The following is a 21526-nucleotide window of genomic DNA, read 5'->3' as shown; positions in this document are numbered from 1 at the left end:
GCCGTCACATCTAATATTAGCACCCTTTGAACCCCTAGCCACTTTCACTTTGGAGCTACTGTCATTGAAAGTGAACTTCATGGTAGCAGTCATCTCAGCTAGGAGAGTAAGTGAGTTGTTAGTGCTCAAGGCTGACTCACCATTTCTCAAATGTCATGAAAACAGGGTGGTCTTCCATCTAAGTCTCCAGTTCCTACCAAAGGTTTTGTCTCCCACCTGTCTCACGATATCACCTTGCCTGTATTTTTCCCAAGCCCACAGCCCAGGGCAGAAAGAGCACTACACTCATTAAATATCAAAAGAGCGTTGTCATTTATTTGGATAGGACAAAGGAGTTTTGTACTGATCTGTATTTATTTGTGTGCTTTGGGGGCATGAATGCGGGAAAACAGGTTTCAGCTCAGACCATTTCTAGATGGATTGTTTCTGCCATCCAGTTGACATACCAACATGCTGCTGTCCAGAGCCCTCTTCATCTGAAGGCTCATTCTACCAGATCTAAAGCATCTTCTTCAGCCTTTTTGCAAGGCGTGCCGATATCAGACATTTGCAAAGCAGCTACCTGGGCCTCATCAGACACCTTTGTTAAGCGCTATGCTGTAGATGTCAATTCCACACAGTGGCCAGAGCAGTGTTACAATCTCTGTTTGCCGAAGAAGAGGAGGAGGAGAAAAAGGTTATAAATTCTGTTTGCCCTACTGGCACAACTTGCAGATGCTTCTTCAGTTTTTTATATATGTGCGTGTGTTTATGTATGTGTATATATACACACACACACTGTTACTGCTGCTCATTCTGATGTTAATAAAATATGCCTTGGAGAAATTCATCCTGCCTCCTCATTATTATATTATGTGTAGCTTGATAATCTCCCAGTGTGGGATTGCACAAAAGAACGAAGATGAAATAAGGTTGTACTTACCTATAACCATTGTTCATTGAGTTCTTCTGTGCAGGCACGCTCCCCCTACCCTGCTGTGAACTCTCTGGCAAGGTCCAGTATGAGGTCATGGCTACTCAGGAGAACTGAGGGGAAGGGGTAATTTCTCCTGGGTAGTCACATGGCCCTTTAGGTGTGACTGGGAGAAGTGGCCCCCTAATGGAGCTCTTTGGAAATGACAGAAACTTCTCCAGTTGGCAGGTCTGTGCACGTGCAGTCTCAGTGTGTGCCTACACAGAACTTGATGAACAATGGTTGCAGGTAACTACAACTCTATTTTTCATGAGCAGAATTAGATCCATTCCCCTATATGAAAGCTTTAGATTATTATCCTAGGTAGTAGAAAGGCTCTATTTATTCACAAACCAGTGTGAATTAATTGTAATTGTAATTTTAAGAAATGAAATTACAAGATAAAAAAAAGATTTACATAATCTTAATCAATCCACTGTGTCTAATTGACCACATTGTCATCTCAGATAACTAATGATTAGTGTAATGTTTTTGTCTTTGCCTTGTATGATCCAGAAGATAATCATATGTCAGTGAGTACTTTATTGCATTTAGGAATGCAAAAATAATGTGTTTTTTCCCATTATCAGAATTTTAAAAAACTGAGTTTGCAATCAAAACATCTGCATACATACTTTTCACTAATGCTGGTAGAATTTCTTGATGCTCACCTTTACTTTTTTCAGGTAAGGGAAAGATTGCGAGTAGCACTTGAAAGATGTAGCTTGTTGGAAGAAGAACTAGGTACTACACACAAGGAGGTACGTTAAAACAAAAATCCAACTTATTAACTCTGAGGAGTCCCCCGATTGTCTGTAATATAATGAACTGTGATGGGAAGGGGAAGCTTTGTTGTGTACATGGAAGTTCCTGTATAAAAGCACTGGTGCGTTTCATTCTTTCCAGAATTGTAAGGGCTGATTCAAATTTACTGCATAAGTGATATGATGAATGTGGTCATGTCAGTTGGCTCCATGCAGGTATGGTTATGCTAGGAATCAAATTCCTATGGGGTTTATCTGGATTCACTTGCCTGTGCAAGTAGCTTTCAATAGCAATGTTGCTACAGAAATGTTCCTGTTGGCTCAAAGAACTAGTTGACACTGCCATGTACTTAATATTATTTGATAAATATGGCTGTCATAAATCAGTCATCATGAATAGAAAAACATAGCACAAAAAAACTCTACTTTGAGTATACCTCAAGTATTTGATTGATAAATATCCTGTAAACATACTGTGGGAATTAATGTTAATTGTACTTTAATACTGTAGTGTTATATAGTTTGTCATGATGGCTTTTTGTCAGTTTTAGAAATACTGTTGCTGTAAATCATTAACGTTTTAAAAGATTTTCCTCCATATCCTCCTAGCACAAGGCATCCATGGTGGTTTACAAATAAACAACTAAAACCACAGTACAAACAATAATTTACATTTGCTTGCCATACCACGCAGCAGGTTCAGTAAGCCAGCACAGGCCCTTACCTTCCGTAATTCCACAAAACTCAGGCTGCAAGGGAAAAAAATCCATACCAAAAGGAATATAGAAGTTGACAAATTAAACCAAAACCATGAGAGAATAGAAGTGTTCACAGGTGCCTGAAACTAAAAAAACTAGGTGCCAATTAAGTAGCTGTGGGAGAGGGTTCCACAGTTAAGGTGGTGCTGTACAGAAGACCTTTCTGCACCTATGTGTACAGGGCCAGACTGAAGATCTCAGCTGCTAAGCAGGTTCACCTGGAAGTCTCTTAAATATCATGGCCCCAGAAAAGTTCCTTTTCTCTTTCAAAATGAATATCCTTCTGAATTATGTAAACTGATACAACATTCTCATTTCATATTTCAGTTAATGATTTTGAAAGAACAAAACAATCAGAAAAGAACGCAAGCTGATGGGATGCCTAATGTTAATCATGATCAGGAAAATACACCTAGCACTAATGGAAAGGTAGGTAGAAAATCGTTTATCCCAGTACCTCTTCATCCATTCCTTTCTGTGAAGAAATCTGAACACAGTACTGCTCTTAGATGTTACTTCCAGAACAAAGTAATGACTGAATATATACAACATTTATTTAAATGTTACCTCTTTTGTGTGTGTTGTGTGTGTTATGTACCATCACGCCATTTCCAATTTATAATGACCTTATAAATGAAGGTCCTATGAATTAAATGTCCTATCATTAACAGCCTTGTTCAGATCTTGCAAACTGGAGGACGTGGCTTTCTTTATTGAGCCAAGCCATCTCATTTTGAGTCTTCCTATTTTCCCTATTGCCTTCCACCTTTCCTAGCATTATTGTCTTTTCCAGTGAGTTTTTTCTTATGATGGGCTCAAAGTGCAAACGCCTTAGTTTTGTCATTTTAGCTTCTTGGCAGAATTCAGGTTTGATTTGATCTAGAACCCACCTATTTGTCTTTTTGACCATCCATAATATCCGTAAAACTCTATTCAGCACCACATTTCAAAAGATTCAACTTTCTTCCTGTCAGCTTTCTTCATTGCCCAACTTTCACATGCATACGTAGTAATAGGGAGTACCATAGTATGAATTATCTTGGTCCCCAGCTACACATCCTTATCCTTAAGGATCTTTTCTAGTTCCTTCTTGGCTGCCCTTCAGGTCTCAGTCTCTTCTGATTTATTGGTTGCAGTTTCCCTTTATCTCCTTTACCTGCCCTTATTTTCATCTTACGGGGAGGGTCATTTGAGAACCTGGAACTACTTCTCCCTGGAAAGTAGAGTGTGAATATACTTTCAGTTTTAATTTTTTATCCAGACTTGAATCATAATACCTTAACTTGGAAAAATTATTAGTGTTCAGTTAAATGTATTGTGCTGAAGTTTTAAAGAATAAAAATAGCTTCCCACCTCCCACAGAGATCTTCCAATGGTTCTCTGAGTCATGATGAAGACCTTGCTAAAGTAATAGAACTTCAAGATATCATTGAGAAGCAAACTAAGGAGCAAGCTCAAATGAAAGAACGTATCACTGCCCTTTCTAACAGAGTAGCAGAACTGGAAGAAGATCTTGACACTGCTAGAAAAGATTTAATAAAATCTGAAGAAATGAATACAAAGCTGCAAAGAGATGTACGAGAGGTGAGAAATTGTCAGTCTTAACTAATTAGTAGTCAGTGTTCTGGGACCTTGATTGCCCCTTGGCCTAAATTATTTGTGGTTTGGAAAGATGAAGATAATGTGTTGCTGTATGTGACATTTATTTAGCTATAAGCGCTGAAGTGCTTAACTTGCATTTAGAGTTGATTGCATTCCTTATAATTAAAAAATCTATTGTGTAGGCTTTGAAAACACTAAATCTTAAAAGTTTTGCTGCTGAAAAAATTACTTAATACAAGTTTCTGATAATTTTTTATTTTCATGTCTGATGAGGTTACTTCAGTGTGGGCTTATAATTCAGTAAAATAAATACTGATGGATATTAAAATAAAGAGGTCATTCTATGAACAAAGGACTAGAATTCCATCAGCACATAGGCCAGGATTCAAAGACCAACCTACAGTGCAATCCTATGTATGTCTGCTCAGAAGTAAGTCCCATTTTGTTCAGTTATGCTTACTCCCAGGTAATAGTGCATAGGATTAAATCCTTAAAGTTTACATAGTTTTATACCAGCTCTGTGGAATTCCTGACATTTTTCCTTTGAACAGCATGCCATATCACAAACTGCTTTTCAAAATTTAACATTACAGTTGTTTGCCGCAGCTCTTAACCTCAGGCAGATGCTAATGTTGAACTACTTGAGATAAAATAATAATTCTTTAACCAACAGCTTGTTTTATCACAATATCTTGTCATAGAAGTGTGGACCCTGTCATCATCCAGAGTGGGAGTGGGTGGCATCATCCACAGAACCCCTTTCTTGTGTAGCAAACTCCATTACCCCTTTTCTGCTTCCTTTCCGCCCAACAGACTTAGCCACTGTGTGCATGGAGGTTTGGTAAACCACTGCCACCCACCTGGCATTTGAGAGTTTCCTTTTACTTAAGGGAGCCCAGATTACCCCACCTTCCCCCTTGAATTCCCCTGCCTGAGCTGCTTGTATTGCAAGGGGAAGCTATCTGGGGGTGTACAAAACACCCCAGCAGATTTCAGATGTTCTATTAAAAGATCGCAGTCAAAATAGAAAAAGTCAAAAAATGAATACAAAACTGCTAGTAACTCTTCTCAGAAAAAGAAAGGCTTCCCAAATGGGAGGCTTTAGCAAAAAAGAAAACAAAAAAATATGCACTCGTAACTGAAGATAACCAGACAAAGGAGAGCAGTAAAAGGTTTCCTAATGGATCAGAAATTAACGTATTCCTTAACGCAACTTACATGTCCCTTACTCCTTTTATAGAACTGCCTGTTATGGTCCATGTTTTCCCAGCATGAGGGCACACATCCCACCAACAGCAGCCAACTGCTAACTAATCCAATGGAAAAGGTTATGGAACTTTAGAGATGGAGGGTTTTATAAATTCCTCATAGATCTTGTCCCATTATTCAGGTTTGGTTACCATTTCCCCAGAAATGGCCAATCCTGGACTTCTGTGGAACTCTAGGCAGGAAGAGAAGGATTACCCACTAAGGGAAAAATCCTCCATTAAACAAATATGAAAAGGCAAGCCTGAGAGCCTGGTAAGACACAGTTCATAACATCTGAGAGTCAGTTTGGTGTAGTGGTTAAGAGTGGCAGGACTCTAATCTGGAGAACTGGGTTTGATTCCCCACTAGACATGGGCACAAATCGAAATATGAATCAAATTTTGTGATGAATGAGGCCGATTCACTTATCGTGAAAATGCATTTTGTGGGGCTGTGTTCTTCACGAAATCCACAACTTTTGGGGCCGATTAGTTCGATTCATGAATGCCCGACAGGCTGCTGCTGATCCATTGATTCCCTAGGCAACATAGGCTTGGAATGTCTGCAGACCTTTTGTTGCCATGGAAATCCCAATCTTAGTCCACATAACCTTGATAGGCAGCTCTCCCTGCCAACCTGAGAGCTGAGCAATGCGGGTCTGCACAAGTTTACCTGGGAACTGTAGTCGGAGACTCCTTCCCTTCTCTGTTTCCCTTCTCCATTTTTAAGAACGGGATGGCGGAGTAGCGGCGGTGGCAGCAGCCGCAGCAGCTTCTTCTGCTGCTGCTTGCCAGCTTCAGGAACCCTTCCTTCAAGAACTTGGAGGTGGGTGGGGGGTAGAGGGCATGTCAGAGCGGCAGGAGGACGGGAAGGAAAAGTGAGCAAATAGAACCTGAAGAGAGGAAAACCCAAGCAGATCTGCTCTGCTTGACTTTTCTTCCAGCAGCAGCAGAAAGCAGGAGGATGGGAGGGAAAAGTCAGCAAAGAGAGCCTGAAGAGAGCTACTTGGAGGGTGGCTGGAGGAGAGCCTGCTGAAGTCTCCTGTGAGTTTGGCATCTCTGAGTATGAAGGGGGCCGTTATAGAGCCCCAGGATCTGACAGATCATGAGCCTAATGAATTGTTTTGCGAAACGGTACAATTTTGTGAAAGTTCGTGGTTCATGTTTCATGGAACGTGACAAACCACGAAACTCAGGGTTTGTTTTCCCCCGTTTCGTGCCCATCTCTAGTCCCCGCTCTTCCACTTGAAGTCAGCTAGGTGACCTTGGGTCTATATCCAACTTTCAAGACTTCCTATTAAAAATACAGTAATGGAAACCAGATGCCAAAAAAATTAGGAATTGCTGACAAATGCTTTCAATTTTAGGCCATGGCTCAAAAGGAAGATATGGAAGAACGTATCACAACTCTTGAAAAACGCTACCTCGCTGCACAACGTGAAGCTACATCTGTGCATGACCTCAATGATAAACTTGAAAATGAAATTGCTAATAAAGATTCTCTACACCGACAGGTAGTTACTTATGGTGTAAATGAATAGTGTAAAGCTTTTCCAAGTTATGATAGCATCCTATTCTATACTGAGTATACTTGATACAGGACAGTGTTAGAGACCCCTTTGTAGAAGTGCAAGTAATGTGGCAGCCACTTTTTCAGAGCCATGTTAATGTACTGACCTAAGTGTGATACCTAGCGAGGATTCCTAGCGAGGACTGACATCAGATCCTGGTCCCCAGAAGTAACATCAGTCCTCTTTAGGAATCTCCAGAAACTATGGTTTTACCATAGAGTTTCCAGCGATTTCTAAAGAATTGTGACAACACATGAGTTTTCCCAGAAGTGATGTCACAACATCACTGATAGCCATCCTTCTCCCCCATCCAAATCACTGCTCTGCCTGGTCTCTTGGCAACCCTAAGTTAGATGCTGGCATAACTAATAATTTACTCGGAGGCTTTGTTCATAGCTGGGCATGAGCCAAAGAATGAAGCTGCTTGTAATGGTATCAGCATTACGATCCACAATGATGATCCATGTCAGCGTCATGATCCAGAACAGCGTTTTAAAGAGCTTATTTTAATTATAAAAGTTTAATCTAGGTGTTCCGTTCTTGCTTTTGTAGTATGTCTTCAATGGTAGAAAAATTGTCCTGTGTTCTCAGAATTTTTTCATGTTTGCCCTTAGAAATAGACTGTGTGAGCAGTAGTTAGGTGTGAGCTGAGCAGTTTAATGTATGAGGCATCCCTGAAACTCACAACAGATTTTACCTTGCAAAATCTGTACTCTACAGTACTTGCATATTTTGGTGTTTGCTCACAATATGACTCAACCGGAGAAAAAAACTGGTGAAAGGAACATCTGACATAGATCACTATTTTACCTGCAGCAGTGATTATATGCAAACATCCTATATTCTTGTCCTTAGAGTGAGGATAAGAATAGACAGTTGCAAGAACGACTGGAACTAGCTGAGCAAAAATTACAGCAGACTTTGAGAAAAGCTGAAACTCTGCCAGAGGTTGAGGCTGAATTGGCTCAAAGAGTTGCTGCACTTACTAAGGTAGGAATACAATATGTAATATAGTGAAAAACTTTCTTCTCTTCAACTGAAATAGCTTGCTCTCTTACACAGTAATTTTTCCCTTGTTTCATGTTCTTGGGTTTTTTTGTTCTGGGTTAATAAAAACCCAGATAACTGTACACTGAGTTACCTTGTTGTTTAGCTCTGTGATATATGAACAATTCATGCTTTTAAATGTTTGGATATTGCTTGTGCAGCTCCTGTCAGCTCTGTTATAAAGTTGTCCTCTGACTTCTGTTGGATGTAGATTTGTATCCTGAAGCAGTGTTATATTGAATAGTTACAAATGGGTTCTCAGTGTCTTTTTCAGTCTTCATTCTTGTTTCTTCTGTTACTTTTCCTGTTCTTTATTGGCTTTTTAGCCTGACCGTTTGTCTTCTGGGATCTCTGCAGCTAAAGATACTAAACTGTTGGAACATACTTCCAAGCTTAGGAAGGTAGAATTTGCACAAAGGACAAACGTCCTTATTTCTGCTTGCTGCTTCTTGCTCCCCCCCCCCCTTTAGTACTAAAATTAGAGGCAATGGGGTGGGGGCAATATAGAGAAGAAACAATGCAAATGCATTTTCTTTTGTTGTAAGAAATGTGAATGCTAAGTCTCTTATGCTGAGACTTTCAGTTACCATCAGTCACCAAAGCAAGATGTTCCGGAGTGCAAGGGTTAATTGCTCATTGATACATGAATCCATCCCTTGTTTGCTGGGAATTGGCAATTAAACATCTTGCTGTGTGTGAACAAAACTGCATAAAGCATGATACGCTTGCTTGCTAATTTTTTTCTCTAGTACATTGAGATTCTCACTACAGTATGATTTTTAAAATGACAGGCTGAAGAAAGGCATGGTAACATTGAAGAACGATTGAGGCAGATGGAAGCACAGCTGGAGGAGAAGAACCAGGAATTGCTAAGGGTATGTACTGGAGTGACAACCAGTGTCTGTCTTTTAATTTTTGTTTGTTTGCCTAACTTTATGGTAACATTTATAGTGACAAGTAGGGGTGTGCACTGCTAAAAAAATTCAGGTTTACCAGAATAAAAGATCCGGAATTACCAGAATCCCAAAGCAGCAAGCTGTTTCGAGATTCTGGTATTTATCACACTTCAGTATGCTCTGTAAAGATTCGAAGCATACTGAAGTGAGGGGGAGCAAAAAACCCCACCCCCCTGGGGGAGACCCCCACCCCACCCCCACCCCACTTACCTGGCAGTCAGGGAGAGGGGAGGCCAATCAGCTGGGCAGCAGGGAAGCACAGAGCCGGCTCCATGACACCTCCTCTGCTGCCACAGCAACCACCTGGCTGGAGGCACGGGGGAAGAACTTAAAGGGTAGAAGGCTCAGCACCTCGTTTGCGAACGGGGTGCGGAGCCTTCTAGCCTTTAAGCGCTTCCCTTCTCCAGCTGGCTGGAGGCATGGTGGAAGAGCTTAAAGGGTAGAAGGCTCCGCGCCTCGTTTGTGAACGGGGCGTGGAGCCTTCTAGCCTTTAAGCTCTTCCCCTCTCCAGCTGGCTGGAGGGAGGGGGGAGAACTTAAAGGGTAGAAGGCTCCCCATGCCATTTGCAAATGGCGTGGGGAGCGTTTTTCCCTTTAAACTCCCCGCCTTCAGCATGCCCAGGAGGCCCTTTAATCTTCAGCTGACCCATGGGCCAGCTGAAGTTTAAAGGGCTCCAAAGCTTCCCAAAGCAACCTGAATCGCTTCGGGAAGCTTTGATTTGGATGTTCCGAAACAGGGACAGCATGCTGACCCCAATTCTGAAAACCTGAATCTTTACAGATCGGGTCCGATTCGTGCGTTTTTTCTGAATCGGGAACCTGGAGTGCACACCCCTAGTGACAAGTATAGCTTGTATTCCATGTACAATTAAACTAAATGGTTAGATAAGCTTTACCTGATAGGTGATTAACTGATTTATTTCAATGTTTATATCCCACTTTTCTCTCCAGTGGTACCCAAAACAATTTGCAACATCAAGAAAAAACAATATAAATTAACTCAGGCCCAGTGCAAACTTTTACACCTGGCTCTTTCAAAGGCAGTAGCTACACACTTCAGAACAAGTTCTCTTGGCTCATGCTCAAGCAACTGCTCAAGAAGGTGTTGCAGCTGGCCTTGTTTTAAATAAAAAAGTAGAAAAAATACATTAATGACTAGAATTGCTATCAACATACTGTAACATCTCCAAATAAATCCTTTCTTCACACATTCCTGTGGAAAGTTCCTCTTCCAGAATGTAACAAAAGGAAACTACCACAGAGCAAATAAACATTGTTCTTGTGTTTTTCCGCCCCTCTTAGAACAGTCAGCCACTTATAACTAAAATAGCTTATTTTATAACATTTTTAATGGAAAGAACCTCTTTCATCGTTTGACAAAATAACCAGTAACTGGGACTCCTGAGAGACTTCAAAATACCACACGGGACTGCTATTTTTTTCCTTGGACAGGCCCAATCTTAATTCTCATTGGGTAGTGGAAAACGTGTAGGCTTTGGAAAACCTTATACATTATGCTGTAGAAAACCAAGGAAATAAATGCAACATGATTATTTTGTTTTCTTTACTATATCTGTAAGTGAGACTATTTGAAATCATTGATTGTTCTATGTATATAAAAATAGTAGGAAGGTTAAATGTATGAACTATTTTTTCTTACTGTGTCCTTCTAGGCTCGACAAAGAGAGAAAATGAATGAGGAACATAATAAACGTTTATCAGATACTGTTGACAAACTTCTGTCTGAATCTAATGAGAGACTTCAGCTTCATCTTAAAGAAAGAATGGCTGCTCTAGAAGATAAAGTAATCACAAATGCTATATTTATTATTTGGAATGTAGTAATTTCCTGTAACAATGTATGTTTTTAAATAGATATTTATCCACCTTTTTAATAATGAGACCAATAACCAGTTGGAGAATGATATAAATAGCAGGAAGAACTGCACATTAGTGCTAGATTGTAAATCAAAACCAGATAGAGAACCTTATCTATTAAATATTCTGGAATCTTGCCTTAAGAAAGGAGCCAGACAGTTTAATAAAGTAAGCCAATGTATTTCAGAAGTAGCTATATATATATCTTTGTAGTAAAACTTCTGAACTTGAAAATGGCAAGAATTGAAGCCCTTAACTAGTAATGATGTTGTGAATTAATGGTTTTTTCAGAATGCCCTTCTTCGTGAAGTTGAAAATGTTAAGAAACAAGTTGAGGAACTTCAAAATGAGAAGGTATTGGCTGAAAATAAAACTTCTATAAAATAATATAGCTGTCATGTAATTAAAATGCATTCGTTTATAAAGTTTTTACATTTTATAAATGATTACTAATACTAACATTAAGAACACACATGGGAGATATTTTTATTTCACTATTTATTTGTGTTAAAGCTAGGCAAGAATTCAGAACTCGATTTTGCTGTTGAATCTTATGCTGACCTAGTGCATAAGGATAATACATGCTTATTTAAAATTACTAAATTAGAATAAATAAGAATGATACATACACAGTAGCTTTTTATTGTGTTTAGAACTGCTCCCAGAATTTTGGGCTTTACCCACCTTGCAGCAATGAAAATAGAACCCACTTTTTTGTATTCTCTAAGATAATCCTTGTTCACTAGCGTTTCCTCAAAATTATGCTTACAAATCAGAGGTATTAGTGCATTTATTCAGAGCCATTCTAGAAATAAATGAAGAATAAAGGGTAGCTGTTTTTTCAAGAGTATTTTGAAGTTCTGTTTTTTCATTGAAGTGGTGGTTAGACAAGGGAATTTGAAACTGCTTTGATGCTAAGTGTATGTTCTCATCAAATGTGCGTGCTTATGTTGGAGAAAACATAGTAAAATGAATTTATTTGGAACTTCTTTTTCTTTGCAGGATCAGCTAATATTAAACATTGAAGCAGTGAGGACTGAAAATGATCAAATGAGAATCAGGGGCCCTTCCCTTCACCATAGGTATAGGTTTTAATGAAGATATTTCTATGCTAGATTATTAAATTAATGAATAAATTTACTCCCTTTTTAAAATCTCTAACAGTGAAACCCTAAGGGTAGTTACTCCAATCTAAGCCCATTGATTTCAGTGAGCTTAGACTGGAGTAACTCTGCTCAGGATATCACTGTAAAACACTTAACAGTGTGTCCAGTAACGCTCAAGATGCTATCTACTTTTCTTTCAGTCGATCACATTTGGGCAGTGTTCCAGATTTTAGATATCCACTAGCACCTGCAGCCATTGTTGACAGCCAAACAGATTCTTACAGCACATCTGTGTTAAGACGTCCACAGAAAGGACGTTTGGCAGCTTTGCGAGATGAGCCTTCAAAGGTAGGAAAGCATTTAAAAATACTGTTAGAGTAACATTGTTAAAAGCCACTCTTGTCCTTTCGGAAAATCTTCCATGCCTTTGTGCAAGATGAGTTCATCTACGGTCTTCCTGTGCAGTCCCACATGGGACTGCGCACGCGCAGGCCTGCCGATACCGGAGATTTTTATAGCTCTAAACCACTAGGGGACGCTCTCGCCTCTAAACGCACATGCACGGCCTCTTTCCCGCCGAAACGGCTCCTAAGAGGCGGAGCGCCCCTCACATACCCTCAGTTTCTCTTTCGCCGCCGATCGTTGAGGTTTACAGCTCTTCCTTTGTACGCGATGTCGGAGACAGCCTTGTTCAAGCGATGTGAGACCTGAGATCACAAAATGACAAGGTCAGATGGTCATTCTGTTTGTTTATACTGCCTTAGAGAAACGCACAATACTCAAGCGTGCAAACATTGCCAAGCGTTTACCTCCAAGGCCAGGGCGGAACGACCGGATCGCCTGCATGCCTCCCTCTGGCAGCGTGTGATGTCTGTTGAGGATTCCCCACCGAAATCCTGTTCTGCTCCGTCTGCACCCTCTCATCCTCCCCGAGAGGCGTCGGGTTCCAAGACTCCGCGCTCCCAACCGTCCCCGAGTCGATCGGAGTCGAGATCCGGGAAAACAGCCACAGCACGGAGTTCGTTGGAACCGACCGCTTCGGTTCTGAGACCTTCTCGGAGTCGACCTCCTTCGACCTCTTCGACCGTTCAGACTTCACCTAGCCGTGGAGCCCGTGGAAGTAAGACTTCCTCGGTTCCGAGGATGACCCCACCGGCTTCTCAGGAGACATCGGATCCGAAGTCGAAAACAGGAACCGATGCTGAAACGAAAAAGAAGAAACGTAAACACTCCAACAAGTATGACAGGGCGGTGTTGGAGAGCCTGATTGCTGCTCCCCCGTCGGTTCCGATTGAATCCGTTTCTGCCCCTTCGGAGAGGCGTGAGGAGTCGACTGACCGCCCTTCTTCTAAGACCCCTCCTGCAAGGGTGACCCAGGAGGAAGATGTGACTCCGATCAAGAAGCCCCCTACACCATCAGGTCGGCCTCGATCAGCTTCTTACGGATTGGGCTCGGTTCGTTCTGTGAGGAGTCAATGGAGTCGGTCTGATCGTCGGAGCAGCCCTTGCTCCTTCCAGAGCCGTTCCAAGGATAGTCGGCGTTGAGATGAGCCAGTTACCCACTACAGAGAGGGCTCGTACTATTCGGACCGACAGTACAGAGGGGTCTCGTTGTCCCCCTCTTTTAGAGCCGGTTCCTACACTGGATATGATCGAACACCTCGTCCGTCAGAGGTGGTGTCTCCTCGGATCTGTGCTCGATACAGCGAATCCCCGCTATCAGATTCACCTGAGAGGGAGATTGGGCCCTCGGAGGAGGCTTCGCCCACTGATGATTATCGGGCCTATAACGAACTTCTGCAAAGAATGGCTAAGCCTTTGGACTTGGAAGTTACGTCAACTGAGTCAAATTCACTGATAAAATACTGCAACGTATTTATTCGGGTTCGACGCCCTCGATTGCTTTTCCCCTTATTGAGGGTTTCGCTGATCTTTGGAAGAAGTTGCACACTAGACCTCCGTCTGCTACGGCCACTAATAGGAAAGTGGAGAGTCTTTATAGAACCAAGGATGATGTACACTCGTTCCTTGCAGTGCACCCGCCCCCATCCTCACTTGTGACTGAGGAAATCCAGGCTCGACCTCGTCAGGGCTCGATGTCGGCTTCGGCTGACAGGGATAGCAGAAGAATCGACGCCATGGGCAGGAAGCTGTACACTTCTGCAACGATTGGCATCAAGGTTGCGAATTACACAGCTATGATGGCAGCCTACCAGCTTTTTCTATGGAAGAAGGTGGTGTCTTTCCTCCTGAGGATTCCCGAGGAACAGCATACTCTACTTCGAGTTATACAAGAGGAGGCTGTTCTCCTGTCTAGGCATCAGATCAATGCTGGTAGGAGTATGGCGGACACTTCCGCCAGATCGCTTCTCTCAGCTGTGGTGTTGCACAGGTATGCTTGGCTTCGCACGACTGCCCTTCCTGCAGAGACGAGAAATAAGGTGGAGGATTTACCCTTCGAGTACACCACACTGTTTTCTGAAAAGACTGTTGAATATCTGTCCAAAAAGAGGACTGATCGCCTGACTGCCCGCTCGTATGGGGTCCTGCACCAGGCCCCGTAACAGTCTTCTCGTCCATACTACCGCTCCTTCCAGCATGGCAGACAACACCGCTACCAGCCCTATCAAGGGTATGCTTACCAGCCTCACAGAAACTATCAGAGCCCGCAGTCTGCTTTTCCTAGACGGAGGCAGGGCCAGCGTCCTAAGCCTGGTTCCCAACAGCATCAGGCCAAGGACCAAAATCAATTGCACAAGCGATTCTGACAATCACAGGGACCTGACCCCACGTTTGGGGACAGGCTTAGTGCATTCTTGAGTTCGTGGTGTTTGATTTGTTCAGATGTTTGGGTTCTTTCTATAATCCAGTTTGGTTATAAAGTTGAATTTGTTGATTTACCTTATTTACATCTCCCTGTCTTTTCTTCGGACGTTCCACGATCCGAGATCTTAGGAGAGCTTTCTGCTCTATTACAGAAAGGGGCAATAGAGGAGATTCCTGTTGACTCAGCTGGGTTGGGATTGTATTCCAGCCTGTTTCTGGCGGAAAAGAAGGATGGTGGGCTACGACCTATCCTGGACCTTAGGGGCTTGAACAAGTTTATACGAATCTGTAAATTTAAGATGGTTACCCTACAAATGGTATTGACCTTACTGCCCTTGCAGTCTTGGTTTGCAGTCCTGAATTTGAAGGACGCATACTTTCATATTTCTATTTTCCCTGAACATAGGAAGTTTTTACGCTTTGTCTATGACCAACGAGTTTTTCAATATAGGGTTTTACCCTTTGGGCTAGCCACTGCACCTAGGGTATTTACTAAGTGCATGGCAGTGGTTGTGGCTCACTTGCGCCTTCAGGGCTGTCGCATATTTCCATATTTGGATTATTGGCTCCTGGTTGGCGACTCTGAGACGGATGTGTCTAATCAAGTGTCTCTCACGCTGACTTTATGTCTGCATTTGGGTCTTTTTGTTAATCAAAAAAAGTCTAAACTGATTCCTGTACGCTCCATTCAGTTCATAGGTGTAATCTTAGATGGTGTAAGAAATGCGGGCTTCTTGCCTGTGGATCGTGTATCTAAGATCAAGAGACTCATTTCTACCCTTAAAAGGTGTCGTTTTCAGTCTGTCCGGTTTATCCAGACACTGTTGGGCTGCATACCTCTACAACTGCGGTGGTCCCACTGGCCAGGTTATTTATGCGGCCTCTCCAACTATGGTTCAATTCAGTTTTTTCACCGGGCCGTGGTGGTGTCCTCTTTAGACTGGTGGTTGGAGGATGCTAACCTGTTTAGAGGTGTGGAGTTCGGACATCGACAAACTCACCTGTCTGTCACTTCGGATGCCTCCCTGTTTGGCTGGGGGGCTCACTGTGCAGGATCTTATGCTCATGGTTTGTGGGCTGAGTCTGAACGTAAGGAGCATATTAATATTCTTGAGTTGAGGGCAATTTTATATGCCCTGATCTCCTTTTCAGATGTCGTGCAGGACAAGTCCGTCCAAGTCATGACAGACAACACGACGGCGATGTTCTATGTCAACAAACAAGGTGGCACTGCATCTGTGGCGCTCTGCACCGAGGCGATGAGGCTCTGGAAGTAGGCCATAGATCACGCTGTGTGGCTGCATGCAGTACACATTCCAGGGGTGGAGAATTCCATGGCGGATCACCTGAGCAGGCTCCACAGGGACAACCACGAGTGGTCCCTCCAGGACAAGTATCTCACCCCAATCTTCTCCAGATGGGGGACCCCGGAGATGGACCTCTTTGCGACAGTGGAGAATCGCAAGGCCCCATGTTATTGCTCCAGAGGAGGCGTAGGCCCAGAATCACGTGGGGACGCGTTTCAACTAGGTTGGTTGAGTCCCCTGTGTTATGCCTTTCCCCTGTTCCCACTTCTGGCCAGGGTCCTCAGCAAGATCCAGAGAGACAGGGTGTCAGTCTTCTTGGTGGCCCCGTATTGGCCGAGGCAACCCTGGTTCCATTCTCTCCTGAGTCTACAGACTCAATCGATCAGTCTCCCGGTGGTTCCAGACCTCCTGTCCTGCGAGGGGGTGCTTCACCACGACACCGGGAGACTCAAACTGACAGCTTGGCTGCTCAGACCGGGGGTGCCTTTTCCTTGGCTGTGACTCACGTTTTACTAAATGCTTGGCGTCTGTCTACGAGGCAGTCCTATGCCCTTAAGTGGGATACGTTTTCTGCCTGGTGTCGGCAGAGGGATTTGGACCCTTTTCTGTCCTCCCTTTCTGATATATTGGAATTTTTGTGGGAGGTGAAACAGAAGGGATTGGCCAATACTTCAGTGAAGGTTTATCTGGCAGCTATTTCTGCCTTTCACCCTTCGATTGACAGGAAATCTGTATTCTCCCACTATTCTGCTAAATTATTTTTACGAGGGTTGAATAATTTGTTCCCCCCAATTTGGGCTCTGGTTCCACAATGGTCTTTACCCCTGGTTCTGACTCGTTTAATGTCCAAGCCGTTTGAGCCATTGGCCTCCTGTCCGTTACGTTTTTTGTCTATGAAGGTGGCCTTTCTGGTTGCGGCCACTTCGGCTTGGAGGGTGGGGGAGTTAGCGTTATCTTGCGAGCCTCCTTATCTGAATCTGCACCCTGAAAAGGTTGTTCTTCGAACCAAGGTTGAATTCTTACCTAAAGTGGTGTCTCGTTTTCACCTGTCTCGAACTGGTGCTGCCAGTTTTCTTTCCGGTCCCGACCTCAGAAGCAGAGAAAGCTCTCCATTCCTTAGATGTCCGCAGGGCCATTCTGTTCTATTTAGATAGGGTGAAACTTTCTAGACTTGATTCTAATCTATTCATCTGTTTTGCGGGACAGAATAAGGGCAAAAGGGCCACGTCTCAGACTATCTCAAGATGGGTGGTCCAGACTATACTAACTTGTTACACTGCTGCTAACTTGCCTTGTCCTTTGGAGGTGCATGCCCAATCTACCAGGTCCCAGGCGTCGTCAGCGGCTCTCCTCAGAGGTGTTCCTCTTCATGACATCTGCAGAGCGGTGACGTGGGCCTCGGCGGATACCTTTGTGATCATGGTGTCTCTCCTGCCAGGTAAGTATACCTTTGTGAGGCATTACGCGCTGGACATCCTAGATAGAACGGAGACAGCGGTGGGCACGGCAGTTCTACATTCCTTCTTTGAGTGATGCTTTGCCGTCACCTCCACCCAAGTATTAAGCTTTGTAATCTTCCCATGTGGGACTGCACAGGAAGACCGTAGATGAAAAACAGGTTTTACTTACCATAACTGTTGTTCATCTAGGTCTTCCGTGCAGGCACACATGCCCTCCTTCCTCGCTGACTCTCTTGGTACTTACCTTGTAGGGGGCGGCGAAAGAGGAACTGAGGGTATGTGAGGGGTGCTTCGCCTCTTAGGAGCCGTTTTGGCGGGAAAGCGGCCGCGCATGCGTGTTTAGAGGTGAGAGCGCCCCCTAGTGGTTTAGAGCTATAAAAATCTCCGGTATCGGCAGGCCTGCTCGTGCGCAGTCCCATGTGTGCCTGCACGGAAGACCTAGATGAACAACAGTTATGGTAAGTAAAATCTGTTTTTCTGCAGTAAAATAAGGGTTTGAAGACATTTACATCCATTATGTAGTTCGTGATCTTACGTATACCTTCCTAGGAATAAGCTCCATTGAACTTAGTGGAACTTACTCTGGAGTAGACATAACTTGAGCTGTAAGCTGTTGGGCAGCTCAGAAGTACTAATTGCTGAATGTGTTTCAACTGTACCCTAAGGCTCTGCATCTGGGATTTTGGGCACAGTACTAAACAGGTGACAGGGTTGGCTTTAGTGCTAAGATTTGTGTGACCCCAAAGGCAACTATTGAGTAGGTTTACATAGTCCACTGTAGCATGTATAAATCTGTGGAATAAAGTCTTTTCTCTACCTAGATTGCACTGATAAAAATACTCAAAATCTTGCTCTAGATACTGAAGTGACAGTTATTTCTGTCATGCAATTACAATGTTGAATTTATGCAGTAGTGCATACTTTGAATAAATATAGATCCAGATGGGTAGCTGTATTAGTCTGTAGCAGTGGAAAAAGCAAGAGTCCAGTAGCACCTATGACTAACAAAATTAGTGGTAGGGTATGAGCTTTCATGAGCCACAGCTCACTTCAGATGTATAAATATGTTAGGTTCATATCACTACACTAGTAATGTTTGGTGTTTTGGTTTTATTGCATTCTAAACATTGATTTCTTGATGGATAACCTACAGCATGTAAATGAAGTCAGATTAATTTTATATTTCTTTTAGTTAGTAGAAAAAATTGGTATTTCAAACAGAGGTCATGTGTGTTTAAACAGGTTCAAACTCTTAATGAACAAGATTGGGAGCGTGCACAACAAGCAAGCGTGTTGGCAAATGTTGCACAAGCCTTTGAGAGTGACGTTGACATCTCTGATAGTGAAGATGACAGAGAAACAGTATTCAGTTCAGTTGATCTCCTATCACCTAGTGGTCAGGCAGATGCCCAGACTTTAGCCATGATGCTTCAGGAACAACTGGATGCCATCAACAAAGAAATTAGGTATGACTTACATTTTTATCACTTTTTATTTTATCTTTATTTGCAATTATTTAGTACTTATTTTTATTATTAACATTTGATAATAACATTCAGTTTATATACTGCCCTTCAGGACAACTTAATGCCCACTCAGAGTGGTTTATAAAGTGTGTTATTATTCTCACCACAATCACCCTGTGAGGTGGGTGGGGCTGAGAGAGTTCCAAGAAGCTGTGACTGCCCCAGGGTCACCCAGCTGGCTTCAAGTGGAGGAGTGAGGAATCAAACCTGGTTCTCCAGATTAGAGTCCTGCTGCTCTTAACCACTACACCAAACTGGCTGTCATTGTAGCTTAGATTCCTTTCTCTTAATGTATAAAAATTATAGCCTACACACCTTTTTATTTTGTATATATATGTGATTATTGCACTTCGTCAGTTGGCCAAAACTTGAAAAAATAGTTCTAGGTTTAACTGCTTTGTATCTGCCATAATTCAGTTGTTGTCTTTTACTGGTGTTAATTCATTAGGCCTAAATACAGTTAGCAAAGAAGAGAAGCTTGTAGGAGACTCAGTCCTGTTATTTGTAACATAAGTTACAGGGTCACTTATCTACTTTGCTGCCTGCATTTTTCTCAGTGGTTTTTAAGATACATTTTTAGAACGCTGATGTCCATTTTAGGCTGCTCTTTAATTCACCTTTATATATATATATATATATTGGGAAACTTAAAAAAAAAGAGATGCACAGGACCTAAGAACAGATTGAAAAGCTACATAGCACACCAGCAGCTACCCTGTCGAGCCTGTTGGAGGTGGTAGCGGGATGGCCCCTGGAGCACTCCAGGCTGCTGGTCTTGGTTGACTTCAATGTCCATGTCGATGGTGCCACCTCTTCACAGGCTGCGGACCTAGTGTCTTCCATGGCAGCACTAGGGCTCTCCCAAATTGTTTCAGCTCCTATACATCAAGCGGGCCACACACTGGATTTGATCTTTGGGATGGGGATTAATGCCATAAAAAGGGTGCCATGGTCAGACCACTTTGTCCTGAAGGCTGGTCTGGGAATGCCAACCCCTTCCTGCATAGGTGGCGAGCTGATTTATGCTCGCCCGTGGAGACTAATGGATCCAATTGGGTTCCAGAATGATCTGCAGGATCTGATGCCCCCTGGCAGTTCGTTAGAGGAGCTGGTGGAGGACTGGTATGACTGTCTCTCAGAAGTCATCGACGAAATTGCTCCCCGTTGCCCTCTCCGTTCCCATGCCAGACTGGCTCCCTGGTATACAGAGAAGCTGTGACGGATGAAGTGGGAACAGACGGTTTGAGCGAGTGTGGTGGCAGAACTGGGACGGAGAGGCAAGAGCATCTTATAGAGCGTTTATGAAGGCCTATGTGGTGGCTGTGAAGATGGCAAAAAAGGATTATTATGCCACCTCCATAGCATCTGCAGGCTCACACTTGGCAAAATTGTTTCAGGTGGTTTGGACTTTGGTCTCCCTTTCGCGGGAAGACTGTCAAAATAAAAATTGGGCCATTAGCTGTGAGGCTTTTGGGAGCTATTTTGCAGATAAAATCTTGTCACTCCGCCATGACCTGCCAGCCACGGTTGATACAGTAAGGGAACTGGAGACCCCTTGGCCGTCTTCTGGTCCGATTTTAGATCACTTCAGTCTGGTCTCCCAGGAGGATGTTGACAGGATCCTGCGGCTAGTGAGGCCCACTACATGTTCCTTGGACCCCTGCCCTTCGTGGCCAGGTGGGCCAGCACAGATGGGCTGCAGGGCCCATTGGAGGAAATTATCACCTTATCATTGAGCTCCGGGTTTTTCCCCGGGGCATTAAAGGAAGCCATAGTGCAGCCTATTTTGAAGAAGCCAACTCTGGACCCCACTGACCCATCCAATTATCACCCAGTCTCGAAGCTCCCGTTTCTAGGTAAGGTGATTGAATGGGCGGTGGTGGAGCAGCTGCAGGTTTTCCTGGAAGATGCATCAGTCCTGGACCCATTCCAGTCTGGGTTCCGTTCGGGCCTCAGGACTGAGTCAGTGCTGGTCGCCCTCACAGACGATCTCTGTAGGCAGCTGGATCGGGGCGGGGCGGTGCTGCTGGTGTTGCTAGATCTTTCAGCAGCATTCAACACGGTTGACTGTGAATTGTTGGCCCACTGCTTCACCTATGTAGGGATTCAAGGGACAGCCTTGCAGTGGCTTGTCTCTTTTCTCCATGGTCGGGGACAGAGGGTGGCGCTCTGTCAGCATGCCAGTTGTTGGTGTGTGGTGTCCCTCAAGGGTTGGTACTTTCCCGTTATTTAATCTTTATATGTGCCCCCTCACTCAGCTGGTATGGAGTTTCGGACTGGGTTGTCACCGGTATGCAGATGACACCCAGTTGTATCTGTTGATGGACGGCCGGCCTGGCTCTGCTCCCGATGCCCTAAGTAGAGCTTTGGAGGCCATATCTGGATGAGTACAGCAGAGCAGACTGAAGCTGAACCCTACGAAGACAGAGGTCCTGTACTTGGGTCGTGGGGCTGCGGATATAGGGATCCAGCTCCCGGCCTTTGATGAGGCACCACTTGTGCCCATGCCATCGGTCAGGAGCTTGGG

The 21526-nt window shown here is 43.6% G+C and overlaps 1 protein-coding gene across 3 annotated transcripts in view; it reads left to right on the top strand.

Moving 5' to 3' along the window:
* PPFIA1 (PTPRF interacting protein alpha 1) overlaps positions 1–21526 on the top strand; it is a 124101-nt gene that overhangs the window by 37598 nt on the left and 64977 nt on the right. For all 3 annotated transcript variants that reach the window (XM_054970189.1, XM_054970188.1, XM_054970190.1), the window contains exons 5-15: positions 1639–1713; positions 2802–2903; positions 3837–4058; positions 6691–6837; positions 7750–7884; positions 8733–8816; positions 10570–10701; positions 11066–11128; positions 11777–11856; positions 12081–12228; positions 18716–18939. In XM_054970189.1, coding sequence (XP_054826164.1) covers positions 1639–1713; positions 2802–2903; positions 3837–4058; positions 6691–6837; positions 7750–7884; positions 8733–8816; positions 10570–10701; positions 11066–11128; positions 11777–11856; positions 12081–12228; positions 18716–18939 — 1412 coding nt within the window. The remainder of the gene's footprint in view (positions 1–1638; positions 1714–2801; positions 2904–3836; positions 4059–6690; positions 6838–7749; positions 7885–8732; positions 8817–10569; positions 10702–11065; positions 11129–11776; positions 11857–12080; positions 12229–18715; positions 18940–21526) is intronic.

Source organism: Eublepharis macularius, chromosome 2, assembly GCF_028583425.1.
Source record: "Eublepharis macularius isolate TG4126 chromosome 2, MPM_Emac_v1.0, whole genome shotgun sequence".
Taxonomy (NCBI): Eukaryota; Metazoa; Chordata; class Lepidosauria; order Squamata; family Eublepharidae; genus Eublepharis; species Eublepharis macularius.
Note: the sequence above shows the minus strand (reverse complement) of the source record. Positions and strands in the feature narration are given on the sequence as shown.